At 35.2% G+C, this 15,854-nt stretch overlaps 1 protein-coding gene across 1 annotated transcript in view; it reads left to right on the forward strand.

Moving 5' to 3' along the window:
• Nucleotides 1-15,330, forward strand: part of emp (epithelial membrane protein) — a 631,372-nt gene extending 616,042 nt beyond the window's left edge. The window contains exon 8 of the mRNA XM_067772914.1: nt 9,586-15,330. Within this exon, the coding sequence (XP_067629015.1) occupies nt 9,586-9,957 (372 nt within the window). The 3' untranslated portion in view covers nt 9,958-15,330. The remainder of the gene's footprint in view (nt 1-9,585) is intronic.
• The last annotated feature ends 524 nt before the right edge of the window (nt 15,331-15,854 follow it).

Raw genomic sequence — 15,854 nt, forward strand, 5'->3', positions numbered from 1 at the left:
AAAGTAGTATTTACTGGCAAGATTGATTCTTCGCTGGATTTCAGTGCTGATGTTGTTGCTAGTGTTGATGCTGGTTCCCAAATAAACGAAGTCTTTTACTATTTCGAAATTATGGTTGCCAACAGTAGCGTGGTTGCCAAGGCGCGTATGCGCTGACTCTTTGCTCGATGACAGCAGGTACTTCGTTTTGTTCTCATTCACCATCAAACCCATCTTTACCGCTTCTTTTTCCAGTCTGGAGTAAGCAGAACTAACAGCGCGGGTGTTTAGGCCGATGATATCAATGTCATCAGCATATGCCAGTAATTGCACGCTTTTATAGTACATTGTTCCAGTGCGGTTAAGTTCTGCAGCTAGTATAATTTTCTCCAGCATCAAATTAAAGAAATCGCACGATAGGGGGTCACTCTGTCTGAAACCTCGTTTAGTTTCGAACGGCTCGGAGAGGTCCTTCCCAATTCTGACTGAGCTGATGGTGTTGCTCAACGTCATTTTGCACAGCCGTATAAGTTTTGCGGGGAAACCAAATTCAGACATAGCGGCATATAGGCAGCTCCTTTTCGTGCTGTCGAAGGCGGCTTTAAAGTCGACGAAGAGGTGATGTGTGTCGATTCTCTTTTCAGGGGTTTTTTTCCAAGATTTGGCGCATTGTGAAAATCTGGTCGATGGTAGATTTACCAGGTCTGAAGCCGCACTGATAAGGTCCAATCAGCCGGTTCACGGTGGGCTTCAATCTTTCATTTTCAAGTTTTTTTTAGCCACAAATTCGTTATTGCTTTTTAATTTATTTATACGTATTTAATTTATTATTATACGTATTTTTTTTTCTTTATACGTATTTGGTTCGTTTTCGCGTTTTACACCTGAGTGTTCGCCGTTTGAATGTTTACAATGCGTCAGTAAACCCTTAATATCATTGCGATTTGATAAAGATTGTATGTCTCACTCAAATCCGTCGTTACATCTAATATAATTTATTAAAACCTCATAACCTTTTTCAAAATTGCTGAAGTTGCTATGTCGTAACATATGCAATAAAATGTTGGCCCAATTGTTCCAAATATGAATCCCAACTTCGGAGCTCTTTATTAAATGAGTGGAGGATGCCACCAAAGAGCCTTCTCCTGTTCCTTTAGCTTTGTCTTTTAAGATAGACTCCCTTCAGTATTTTGCGATTGGAGAATTTTTTGTGTAAAACTTTGCTGTTGCTCGAGGAGTTGCTTGAAAAATGCATCCGCCATTATAACGAGTTAATATAAAATAAAGTTACAACTATATTTTATTTTTAAACACACGGGTTTCGTATTTGAAATCTCGTCATCAGTTGATACGTCCGAGTCAAAAGGCCTTTTTAATGCAACTAGTGATGGAACGATATTTCGCTATTGGTGATTGCATCGCCGCTATTGACAAATCGCTAATAGCTATAGCTATTGCAATCCAAATATATCAGTGATTGGCGATTTTCCTTCATTCGATTCTTTTGAATGACAATCACCTCTGGCAGAATATCGCCAAAAGCGATTATAGCGATTGGCGATTTTCTTTTAGCATGACATTCTAATACTAATAGTGATAGCGGGGATGCAATCATCGATAGTGAAATATCGTTCATCACTACTCATCTGTGTGCTTTACTTTCCGACTGAGTAAAAAAGTTTTTTGGATACAAAAAGGAATAATTTTCTCGAAAATTGGAAAAAATATACTTTTACAAAAGTTCGAAAAATGGGGATAGTTTTCTTAAGAACTGCACAACGAAAAAAAATTCTCGTCAACAGATAGTGGTAAATAAGGGTGAAAAAAGTGTGCTTTTTGTGCAGAGAAATTGTGGAAACGGCGAACGAAACAAAGCAAACTTGTGCAACAACAATTTCGACGAAGAAGTGATATGAAATAATTGCAAAAAATTATTTTGCAATGGGCGTGGAAGCACATCTGGATCCCAAATTGTTAATCTTTCGGTGAGGGCTAAACATAGGGAAGTCACCCTACATTCTGAAGGTCCACTTGGAGAAATAGTACTAAAATGTTACTCGTGTGGCGTACGTAATGTATATGAATTGGGATCAAGAACAATGGAAGCCACTTATAACTGATCGTTCTTTTTTGCCGTGGTTGGTTAAGGTGCCTACCGAGCAAGAGCAATGGCGTGCATGACAACTATCAGCAGCACAAATAAACAAATTAGAGGAATTATGGAAGGAAAATATTGATGCAACATTTCAGGATTTAGAGAAGCCAGGTATAGATACTGAACCATCAGAAGTGCTATTGCGTTATGAAGATGGTTATCAATACGAGAAAGTTTTTGGTCCACTTGTGCGCCTAGAAACAATACGATAAAAATTTAAAAGAATCGCAAACGCAGGAGGGTATAGAAATAAGATGGGACGTTGGCCTAAACAAAAAAACAATAGCATATTTTACCCTTACTAAAACTGATTCGGACATGAAACTAATGCATGTGTTATTCATAAGTTAATACTTCTAGGCTGTAGCCGTTAACAGTTTTATAAAATTTGTGTTTTTGATGGAAAAATAAAAGAATTATAGAAACATATATCACTCGTCTTATTGTAAACAGATTAACTCAAAATTTAAGTTTTTTGGGAGAATGCAATTCAAGCTTTGGCATAGAGGTTTACGCCGATCACTTTATCGGCGGCGGCGGCGTAGGCTCTATTATATACCGGCGGCGGCGACGTAGGCGGCGCGCCGGTGTTCTTACTTTAAAAGATTGATTTTTCTATTTAAAAAAATAATATTTAGGAAAGTTTTTGTTTATATGTATTTAAGGAAATCAACGTGTTGGCCATTTCGGAAAGATCCGGGGTTTTTCCATCAAAATCTCGCAGACCGTTCAAAAATTTTCAGGAGTAGCTCCTTGCGAAGGGATTGTCCCTCGTTCGCATGCTCCAGAGAGGCTTCGAACCTAACCCCGTTCTTTGGAATTGGTACTGCTGCGTCTGCTGAAAAGAAATAGAGATACATAAAATAGTCACACTTTTGCCTGAATATCTCGTGCAAAGCGTAGTTTCACCTAGGGTTAACTCCTAATAATCGTCGCGAACACAATTTCTTTAAATCATTTGTCGCTCCTTGGCGGTTACGCATAAAGGCGACTTAGGGTTGCTATGAATGGTCTATTAATACTCATGACTATCGTGGCACAGGGCGCCTCCAGTTTTTAAGAGCTAAAATTTCCGATGTGCGAACAGTAGGAATCCCTACCACCAGTAGCTACCACGCCTCCTGAGCCTCACACCATATGCCAGTACAGAAGCTATACGACTGCGACTTCGAACTCATATCTTCGTCGACGTCACTTTCCTAGAAGCTCTAGGTGTAGCTCCGAAGACTTTCCAATGGATGATTTTGTTGCGCTATGCTGCCGAGATACATTTTGAAACGTTAGGGAGTGACTATTCGGCCAAAGATGCCGCCTTCGAAATCATAAGCAGTCTAACTGGATTTCATTGCGTCATGGGTGAAAATCCGTATAATCCTCGGCGCATATACATAATTAAAATTTTACAAGGACCCTGGATAAAATTTTTAAAATGAAGAACAAAGATTGCAGACGTTTGTGTTCACAACATTGATTTCAATAGTCTTCGTTAAATCAAATTTAGAATGAAAGTCGACGGATTTTAAGTTGAAAGTTGTTAACTACTGTTTTCCGGCCTTACGATATAGGAGCTCATTATGGATGACCGCGTAGCTTCAGTTTTCAGACAAGTTCGACTGTCCACTACGTTAGGGTAGTATCACACACAGTCATTAGTTCCACCGTCTTGGGAAAGCTTTTGCTTCACCACTTTGAGTGTTCTTGCGAAGGACAAAGCCTCACCTGGAGGAGCCGTAACGTGTAGGTGATATTTAAACTTGGTTGATAGGCTATAATCAATGTGATTCACTCCAAGGGACTAGCTTTGGATAGGGCCGCCAACTTTAGGAAATGTCAAACCGGGAGACTTGGGTGTTGGAGGATGAAGTGTGAGAATCAAAATTAACATTTCAGACGCTATTGTATAGTTTCGCAAATAAACAACAGATGTTTGAATGTAAGCCCAAGCGATTTTTCAAACCCTTCTCATATGTACATATATCCTCAACTTAAGTATGTGGTAAGAATAATTTCAAAGGAGTGTTTATGCCCCTAGAACCTACTAAAGGATTTTGCATCACTGATTTCGCTTATTCTTGAGGAAAACATTTTCGCCTTGGGTCATTTTATTTGAATTAATTGGTCATTATTAATTTTTTCAAAACTGCAAAGTGAGCATATAAATTTATTATATAACTTTTCTTTTAGTATTTTGTTTTAATAACTTGCTGAATTGGGTGATGGAAAGTCCGTGTTAAGCTGACATCGAAAGCGCTTGTTATTTTAAATAACTTTTGAATAGTTATAAAAAGTTAAATTTCGCAATTAGTTTCTTATAACTGGCAGTGATGCGCGTCCGTTGATACCACTTTCGACCATATCCGACCAATTTTCGACATGAACAATAAATGGCCTAAACAGTCTTAAACGAGTAGAAAATATAGTAACGCGCCGGACGCCGCGCCGCCACGCCGATATTTTTGACATTCGGCGGCGGCGTGCGAAAAACGATCAAATCGGCGGCGGCGGCGGCGTTTATCGGCGGCGTATATCTCTACTTTGGCATATGCTTTGTATATGGTTGAATTCTTCGGATAATTTCTAGGGCACTGAAGTGGGTGGCTAATTTTCTGCTAAAGAATATTTTAATAATAGTTTGAAGAATTTGCTTTATTTTTCCTCTGTATTTTTCATTAAAAATTGATTAACTTTACTATACAAATATTATGCAGCCAAATACAACTTTCAGAATAAATTCATACGGTGTATTTCTGAATACATCGGTGTAGTATAATATAGTAAATAAATCATGTTTTTATGGTGTTACATATACAGATTTATTTCGGGTTGATTCATCTTACATTTAAAAATCAAAGCATTTCCAATTAGTAAAATTTATAAAACAAAGATACATAGACATCTATTTCAGCTAGTTTCATCTCATTGAGTGTAATACGAGACTGAACATATTATCGTAAGCCAGTTAATAATATATATCATAACATCTCAGAAAATTAGATTTTCACATTACATCAGTTTACAATAAAGGGTACATATTTTTGTCTTTTTATTCCAATTTTGGTTCATATATTCTGTATACTAAATTAAATTAATGTAGAACATTCAATCTACTCCGGTAAACAAACTTAAACATTCATTTTTTATATCCAAGTATACAAATAATTGCAGATTCGCTTATCAAAGATAAATGAAAGCCATCGCCATAGCTGTAAAAAATAGCTATATCTATATTCACTGATAGCTCAAAATCGCTGTATCGCCCATCATATCTTCTGTATAGAATCGCTTGTTAAAATAAAGCGATCGCTATAGCTATAAAAAATAGCCGTGATTCAAAAATAGCCATATCTATTTTCACTGATAGCACAAAATAGCCATATCGTCCATCACTAAATGCAACTAACATTTATTAAACTAAAACAATAACTTAAAGCAGCGGTCCCTATTTAGTGAAATAATTATTGGCGCCACTTCACACGTATTATTATTCCCTTTCGTCTTTAGTTGTCGCTGAACAAGCAGAGTAGCAACATCGGGTGAAGCTGTTGTTTCTTTGCGCATTTGCAAAAAGATACTTTGCAAACAAACGCTCATGCGCAGAATGTTTTCATGGTTTAATGTTAACGATTTATTTTATTTACATTTTTCCTTAGACTCAAATAATAAAGTAGTATTTATATGGCATATTTACGAATTACTTTCCGTGTGATAACAAATATGCGTGCATACGTCCTACCATGATACAAAAATGGAGGTAGTTCCATTTAGTGTGACGTTAGCCACTTGAATTTGCGGGGACAATGACAATTTCACCAAAAACAAGCTACCAAATTGAAAAATGTAACGAATTTTTCTAATTTTGTTGGATTTCATATTAACAGATACGACCAAATTGCTTTCATAGTTATTTTAAATAAAAAAAGCCTAGAAAAGAAGGTTTTTAATAAGTTTTTCGAGCTCCCGAAAATTGCTTTGGTGGAAGGAACATGGATCGAAGTATACAAAGCAAGGGAATACAGCTTTATTAAGTGTCCGTACGTTTGCTCAGAACATATTAACAAACCATACACTTTTGTCAATCGATTTCTCAAAGGAGGTACTTATAAACCAACACCGCAGTTTCTAAAGAGTTTAGCATACTTAACGCAATTTTTATGAAAACGAATGGTGATAAATTGGCTACAAGTCCACATTTTTTATTTACTAGCTGTGTTTTTTTACATCTATATACATGTACACTTAAACTGTATATGGACTGCTAAGCGTCAAACATTACACTTCTGAACTTGCAGCGCAGAAAATTAGTACTCCTAAATTTCAATGCGCATTATACTCAGATGCAACTGAAATGTGTGCCTATGTTTTACCTCTATACTACCTCTTTGTATTACCTCTACAAATGGTGTATGTCCACTATTCATCGCAACCGATCCAGCTATAGGTTATACACTATGGCCAGCAGAGGTATGTGTCTCCGCTTTTCGGTATAACCCGTTCTGTAGCTAACTATTTAACCACTGCCGCTAGATGGGTCCCCAAAACATTATCTAAGTGAGGATAAGTGTTTTTTTTTATTAAAAAAAAAACACGCCTATTTTATAATTCAAGGGTAGTGGTTGAGCAGGGAATTGTTAAACCATTTTTTAGGGAGAACATTGCCCTGTAGGTCTGTAGATTATCCATTAGTTATGAGAGTTCGTTTTCCCGTTGTGCCAGGAGTCTCCTTGGGACAAACCCCGCTTATACACATTCTGTGCCCTTTTAGCATTGACATGGATGCGGTGTTTCACAAACGTAACAAATTAAACACCATGCCTTGAGAAATATCCACTGGAGATGCATGATAATAGGGCCATGCTAGAACAACAGGATTTTTCGTGAATTTTTTTCTGTATAGGGGTCAAATTGTCATGAAGATAAGAGTTATTAACCAATGTATGAGTCATTATCCACTACTTTTCAATAAAATTGCATGTTTTACTGTATTCTCAATCGATATGTATGCACATAAATCGTGCTAAAGCATATTATTACTGTCACATATGACCATTGCGTTTTAATCCTGAAGGAAATTTCCATCCCACAATTTCGCATTAAACAGTAACGGTATGGCAACGCTTCTAGCAAAACAAATACTCCTATATTGCTAATAGAAAATGCTCGCAATGTGTTTTGAATTCGAAATCAAAACAAGGCAGCCTATAAAATTTTTGTGATTATAGCAGCATAAGTGCGACAAGAAAAAATTTAAATCTAGGTACATTCGATTATTGCATACAAATTACAAATAAGTAGGCCGATATAACAACAAAAATTGTCAAAAACAAAAACGTTTAAACAGAAATATATCGGCACTCTGATGTTTGGGAATGTACCTAGCCTTTTGTAGCAATATAGGAGTATTACATATATGATGCTTAAGTACCCAGCCAGCATTTTTTGAAAATTTTGATCAAAAAATGTTTAAATATAATACCCCAAGATGATTAAAAACGTTCAAATTTAAAGCATTTGCTGTTAGAAAATTAACGTATCGTCGGCAGAAAAATGTACCATAAATGTGATTATTCTTGAATAATCATTTATGATTCCTATTTCGAAAAGCTTTTTATTCGTATTTGATATCATTGTAAAATTGGGCTTTAATAGTTTTGGAGTAATATTTTACTGCTTTTCACAGTCATTTTCTGATCATATTCGTGAATATATTTCAATCGTTTTGGTTGAGATTTTTGAATCATTTTTGAATGCCATTATAATGCATTTATTCTTCATATCTCATTCAAAATAGGATACTACATAATAATCTTATTTTATCAGGGGAAGAAAGCATGCGAAAGTGAGCTATTCGTACCACAGCTAACTCGCAAACAAACTTGACCGATATACACCTGCGACTACAACATCCAACATCAGCATTATCGTCTGCATCTTAAAATACGGATACGATACGGGATGTTGAAGCCGTATCCAGCTATGTCAAGATAGTTTCACTTACCTTGGGTTCTAATAGCTCACAACCTTTGTATTGTCCAATCATTATGTATTTTCTGGGAAGCCGAAGATGGAGAAATGGTTGTGGAAATCTTCGGTCACATTTGCATTATTTACATCTCGAAGAATATCTTTTGTAAAAATAATAAAATTTTTATATATTTTTTCTTAGCTTCATGATTGAAAAAATATGTGTATGTAAAAAAAAAACAAGATTTTTAATGAAAAGTAAAATATAAACAAGTATAAAGTTCATTATTCTGCAAACAAATATATTCATAAGAGATTCAGAAAGCTGACTGAAGAATGATTATAAATGTTTGATCACCTAAAGTAAACACATTTCATTCAAATATGATTCCAAAATGTGATTAAAAACCTATATTCAGTTTTTGATCATCAAAAGTATTCATATTCGATTATTCTTTTTGTTGGTTTTTATGAAATATTAAAATTTATTCATTAAAGGACTTCAAAAATTATTCCAAAAAGTGATCGAAAAATGCTTTTTAGTTTTTCATCATCAAAGGTATTCATATTTGATTATTTTTTTTGTTCAATTGTATGACTTCAAAAATTATTCCAAAAAGTGATCGAAAAATGCTTTTTAGTTTTTCATCATCAAAGGTATTCATATTTGATTATTTCTTTTGTTCAATTGTATGATAACTCATTGTTTAGTCAGAAAGAGTAATCAAATTGTATTGATATGTAGGAAAATTCAATATTTAATCACCTAAATGCTGAGTGGGTATATACACATGTTATTTATGAGTAATTCCATGTTAACGTTAATACATATGTATATGTTAGGATTTATTTAAAGTGATAATATTAATGAGGCACTTGCAAATATATATCAATTTGGGTCTTCATAGCTTCGTAACGTCCTTGTGCTGGAGGATTCTTGATGATGTCTTTCACCACATAAAGAATCGATGAGTCTTGCCTTACGTCAGCAATCTTGAAACTTCATTACATTTGCAGAAACCAGATTTCAGGTTCTTCACGCCACTAAGTTGGTAGTTTAGGGATACGTGCCGAAAAAATCTCACCAGCCGATATGATGTCCGGCACTGAAGTTCCCGAAAATCAAGACGGTACCACGCCGGATGTTGTTGTTGATGCTGATGGATTGATGCCAGAATTATCTTCTCTCGCAACCAACGGCATGTTCGAAAAATTGGGGTTACCAAATTTTATAATTAAACTATTTTTTGTTTAATATCTTTTTATTACAATAAGAAAAAAATATGATGTGAAAAAGTTTTTTCAATGTCAACACATTAAAATATTTCACGAAGAATTCTTTAATAAAAATATTAAAACAAGAGGAATATAACCGAACAAGTGGGCTACCACATCCAGTATTTTAATGAAGCACTTACATAGGTTTTTTCTTATTTGTATGTAAGTAATACTCAAAATAATTAATATTTATTATTTTTTTCTCTTTGCAGACAATGGGCACTACTTTGAGAGCTCGGGCTAGAGTTCAGATCAATTTAGCTGTAAGCCAAGTATTCGACATAAAACAAGTTTCCAATTTTCCGGATATTGTGTTTCCAATTTTATGGTTTGAGGAAGGTATTGATGAGCTTCCAGATGAAATAACAGATTTAATGAGCTTTGCTGAAACCGTACCACCCAAAATCCGTTTGGTTTTGTTAATTGCGTTATTTGTGTTGGGTGCTTTACTTCTCTTGCTGGCATTATTTTGTTTAATAAGAGGTTCGCATCGGCAAAGTACACTACATTTAGAAGGTTCGAATTATTTAGCTACTGCACAATTCGATCTAACAAAAAAGAAGGCAAAAGAAACGAAATACTAATTATACCGACTTTGCTGTGTAAATAAACAAAAACAATTAGAATATTAATAGATGTAAGGATGTGGGATATGTAATACCTGAATTATTACAATTAAGAATACATTCTTAACTTATGTATGTTTAGGTGATATAGCTATATATATACCAAATTCTTTGGAATAGGGACAAAATTTTAGAAGCGGTTCACCTAAAATAACTTTTCCTTGGATTAATAAATAGTTCCTTTTTTGATAGAGGGTCAAATATTAGCGTATTCCTCATGCTCAGTTTTTAAAACATTCTGGAATCATCATTATTGGAGATAATTTATGAACTGGTAAAAATATTTTAACAATTTTTCCTTTGAATAAAAGGTAGAACTCTATACTTAAAGCAAATGCTTTTAAATAATTAGTAGAGCTATTTCTAGTGCTTAGCAGATTTTCAAAAAATTTTCGAAAAAATATTCATGGCCTCAACCTTGCCCAAACATATAACATTGCTCCTTTTATGCGAAAACCCTGTTTACATCGATTTCAAAAATAAAAACTGTAACTTCTTATGCTGTAGAAGTAATAATAGATTTTCAAATGCTTCCTAAAACAATTTCACATACATATACTATGTATTTCTGTAAAAAATAGTGTTAAACTTGAAAAAAAGTAAACAAGTTGCTTCAGGTGACATTGGAAAATATTTTGTTATTTCTATAACATAAGAGGTTACAAAGATTTTATGTTTTAAATCGATGGTAAAAAGAAAAAAAAATTAACATTGCTTAATTTTTGGGAAAGGCCATGAATGTTCTGTCGCAAACTTCGTCGCACTTTTTTTATAATGCCGTGCAAGCCTGGTCCCAAAATAGTTTTGGAAACAAGGACACCACTGAACTTCCGTTCTAAAAAAGAATGTGGGTATCTACATTCCAAAGTGAACTTAACAAAGTGTGATTGACAGTTGAATATGATTCTCTTGTAAGGGACTATTACGTCAAACAATTGTTAACAAATGAGTTAACCTGTGGTGCGTGTAGCATTTTATCCGCTTCTGTTTTTTTTTTTTTGCATTTTATTTTGTGTGACAGCATTATTTATAACTACAACGAAAATAATAAAAGAACTTCAAAAGCCGACCGTACTTATTTCAATAAAAACAAACACGCAAGCTACATTTGTCTATCTGACATTATATTAAAAGAATATTTTGCTAAAAATAAAACATATGTGTTCACAAGCCCTTTAAGCAATTTTTGTATTTAATTGCCCAAGATTTATGCTTTTCCGCATTAATTATCTTCGATAACTGCTTTCGAAAGGGCTTTCTGCTTGAGTTAACAAGTCGGAAACATATGTATATGATATTTAGCTTAATTGTGCACAACTTGAAGGACTCGGTTCAATTGGAATGGGAACAGCTCCTATATACAACCGGGCACGTTTATAAATACTCAGATATGACGGACAGCTGGTAAAATTAGTTTCCTTAAAATTATTGTTCGGGAAGGCGAGATAAATTTCTTTATACAATCCCAAAGCTTTTTCCCATCGCTTCCGTCTTTGTTCGCAAGCTGGCGTTTTGAAAAAAAAAATCGGACTACTTTGCTGTCCTCGCTGTTGTAACACGCACTGCAATCTGTATACCTTGAGCGGTTTTTCTTACTGCTACCTTCTATGATCTAAACGGAATTAGAATAATTGTTATGTTGATAAGCGCAATAAAAACCTTTATAGCCTTACAGCATCCGCAACGCAATTGTCAACCTCGCCTACCCGAGGGGAGTCCTGTTACAAATATGATAGTATCATACAAATATTTCGCTGGCGAGACTCTGGAGACCCAAAGTTCCTCCTGGAACTAGAGGCGGGTGACGTGATTGCCTATAAGGTTCAACGTGTTCGTATCAAAATAGTTTTTTCATTTTGACATTGTAGCCCGGTTCGTTATGAGAGAACTGTCAAATTCAATCACACTTTGTTAAGTATACTTTCCTATATTCTTAGATACTAAAACTGACATATTCAAATTAACTTGTTTGTAACTTTACAAAATATGCTGATTTTTTGTTGGAGATAAGAGTATTTTACTAATTTGGATGTGATCTTTCTATTTATGCAACAAAGATGTTCAAATCTGAACTCATTAGGAGCGAATTTTACGTTTTTGTAAATGACTAATCTTCGGAAAAAATGCACATTCTTTATTAGGACGGCAGTGTACTTTGCGTATGTTCTACACATTTTACATATACCCATGACCAATGATATAAAATGTTACCAGGTAAAACCGGTGAGGCCAATGACGTTTAACAAAATTTAAAACTCTCACCGCTCTTACATATTTTTGTTTTTTTTTATTTTGATTTTGTTTTCATAACAAAAATAATTAGCAGACATATTTTGTTTTAATTTTAAATCATTGTTTATTACATAAAAATTCTTTAGCGGTGGAAAGAGTTTTTTTTTCCGGGCAAGAAACCATAACGCTCATAAGTAATCCCGACTTTTAGTTTCCGTTCCGCACTCTATGCAACGTTGTGAAAGGATAGCAGGATGGAAAGGTTCGTTCCCCAGCGGGGTGAGTGGATAAGAATATTGTTGCGGTAAAGCGCGCCTGCCGTATAAAGTGAAATAGCAATTGGACATTTAGGTTGATGGCTTAAAGTTATCAACTGTAAAACACCCAAAACTTATGGGTATACCTGCTTAAACATACATGTGACAGCGATTGCAATCAAAGTCACTTGCCTGCAGCACTTGGAGAGAAGATAAATTAATACAGCTGGGCACGTATAAAGCAATTTGCCGGCCGAACTTCAGCTATACTTCCCCAAAATGTTCTCCCGATCTACATAACCCCTCTGAATAAAAGTGCTGGCCTGATAAAATTTCGCACTCAGATTTCCTACGGAATACATCATGATGGCCGAGTACCATCTACATAATGATGCGGAAGTGCGCTGGAAATAAGATGTTGGACAAAAAGTGCCCACTGAATTGTTTCCAAGCGGAGCATCGCGGTAAACTGCTTGATGCACCATTTCAGTAACCGAAAAAGAACGTACACTTCCCAAGGAGATGCGCGTGGGACCACGGTTTTTTTCGATCTAGATACTGTGAAAGGTTAAACACTAACTTTTGTAGAATTATCGCCCCTCATTCATGTGTGTTCTCTTTTCGGTGTGTTCTACACCAGCCACTTATTCACCTGGTACCAACCATTAACTTTTTATGGTCCAACCTTGTTTCAACAGATAGTTTCATTGGACTTCTCTTGAAGGTGTTTGAGGAAAATTATTTAAGTAATTGGAGCTAATTTGACGGGCGAAGACTTGATATAACAACAACAATACGATGGGCGGGCTGGAAAGATACTGCGCCGCCAAGTTCTGTTGACGTCTATAGCGCTCTTTGCATAATAAACTAGAAAATACCTAGGAACGCTGCTCTGAACAGGACATCAGAGTCGTGCTTTCCGACACCTGGTCTACCTGGGAAAGTAAGCGTCTTTAGTATCTCAGTTGAAACATTCAGCGTCAACGGACGTGGTGAATCGCTCATTGCGAAAATGTTTTGGGTCCTGTTGGTGACGGAAAGTAAGCTGCCTTCTGGTTTGGGAAAATTATAGTCAACCGGGTACCATCACCACCAGAGAGGTAAAGGAAGCTGCCAAGAAAATTGAAGGCTCGAAAGTCACAAGGAAGCATTAAACTTGAATTGTTAATAATTCGCACAATTTTTGATTGATTTTTTATAAATAAATCATTTGGAAAAAGTCAAACTTTCAAATAAATTTATTTGTTTCCTTTTTTGGCATTTCCACAAAGTTTTAGAGAGTAAAGTTAAAATTTTTTTAAAAATCAAAAAAACCACTATGGCCACCGCAAAGAGAGCATGACTTTACCTTCTAATCTTGTCACCATGCATATACCTACTTAAGTGGCACATACGTACGTACAATTGCGGCTAATCAAAAGGATCCGTAAAGAATACTACACTTGGAGCTATGACGTTCTTATTTAATTTAATTTTAATGAGCTCGTTTTGAAGTACTAGGTAAATGAGGAAAGCATCACTTAACTCGGTCACTCTGAAAATAAAACCCATTTTAAACACGCCAACGTTTAATAAAATTGGATGCCCTAAAACATTCGCATAATTGAGCATTACTGTTTATACACTGTAAAGTATATTTTCTTTACAACACTCTGCAACCCTTAAACAAATGCACCTACATGTATTGATATACACTACATAACAAGCTGGGACGTCCTAATAGGAGACCCCTTTGGCTATTCATTTTTAAGTTATCAGGATTGTATTAACTTTGCGCAGAAATAGTAACTTGTGATCAACTAGAATCTAGGACTGCAGTGTAAACCAGTTCTAAAATAGTCAACTGAAGTTAAAAAAATATACCTTTTCTAATTACTACTTATCGTAATTTTATCTTTAGATATCATAACTTTTAATATGTCCAGAAAAAAATTGCAGGTGCACTTGTTGAAAGATATCACATGCTGGCTTGGTTCGGAGTCAGCGGCAACCATAAACGACCTACATTTAACCTGTGGATTTCGAACTACGTCGGCACTATAGAAAACGTAATGGGATCATTTTCACTCCGTAGGGGATTGTCGAGTTAAATTCTCCAGTTTTCTAAATGAAAAAGAAATGTTTCACGAACTTGCAGGGTTATTAGCCTTATTCTTAATGTTACCGGCAATTGTAGCCAGAGTAATACATATGTAAATTAAAATCGTCAACAGTTCAGGTAACCGCCCTTTTGACCCACGCGGTTTTACTAAAAAAAAACAACATTATGCAATTGAGAATAAATATTGATAAAACACGTGCCATTTTGCACGGGAACAAAGCGTTACCACCTAATCTATTTTGTTGGTACCGTTTTATTTCCATTCAGTACGCGAAATGCTTCTCGTCATTTTCTTAACCATAAAAAAAAGTAAATGTGAATGTTATTTGTAAATTGTAGTACATTGGAATGGATACACATTTCAAATACGAGGCTATTCACGTGCAATTTTTGCGTGGTAACAAGTTTTTTTGCTGGCAACGTTAATCTCTAAGTTCAGAGCATGAAAAGTTGTTTGTCATTTTCGTAAGGAGTATATTAATTCAGAACTATCTATATTTTTTAAAGGGTATTTTACAGATTAATCTTGTTAATATGCCGTTCGTGGAAACTGGAATCTAATTTATAATTTTTGCTTTTGTTTATATTTACATATTCTAGATGGAATTTAGTCGAATTTAAATACAAACATACTTACAAACATATGTAACATATAAGTAGTAAGATACGGAAAAATGTATTAAATATTTAGTAAGCTCAAATGTACATAAATACATACCCACTTATTTATACAAAATAAAATTGCCTTCTAAAGTTCTTATGAAGTCGACCACAGGATCCTGTGCCAAAGAGAAATTAAAACAAGTAAGGAAGGTTAAGTTCGGGTGTAACCGAGCATTACATACTCAGTTGAGAGCTATGGTGACAACATAAGGGAAAATAACCATGTAGGAAAATGAACAGAGGGAAACCCTGGAATGTGTTTGTATGACATGTGTATCAAATGAAAGGCATTAAAGAGTATTTTATGAGGGAGTGGGCCATAGTTCTATAGGTGGACGCCATTGAGGGATATAGCCATAAAGGTGGATCAGGGTTGACTCTAGAATGCGTTTGTACGATATGGGTATCAAATTAAAGGTGTTAATGAGTATTTTAAAAGGGAGTGGGCCTTAGTTCTATAGGTGGATGCCGTTTCGAAATATCGTCACAAAGGTGGACCAGGGTTGACTCTAGAATGTGTTTGTACGATAAATAAATAAATGTAAGGCGCGATAACCTCCGAAGAGATCTAAGGCCCAGCTTCTCTTCCAATTTATGTCGTG

The sequence above is a fragment of the Eurosta solidaginis genome, chromosome 3 (genome assembly GCF_040869045.1).
Source record: "Eurosta solidaginis isolate ZX-2024a chromosome 3, ASM4086904v1, whole genome shotgun sequence".
Taxonomy (NCBI): domain Eukaryota; kingdom Metazoa; phylum Arthropoda; class Insecta; order Diptera; family Tephritidae; genus Eurosta; species Eurosta solidaginis.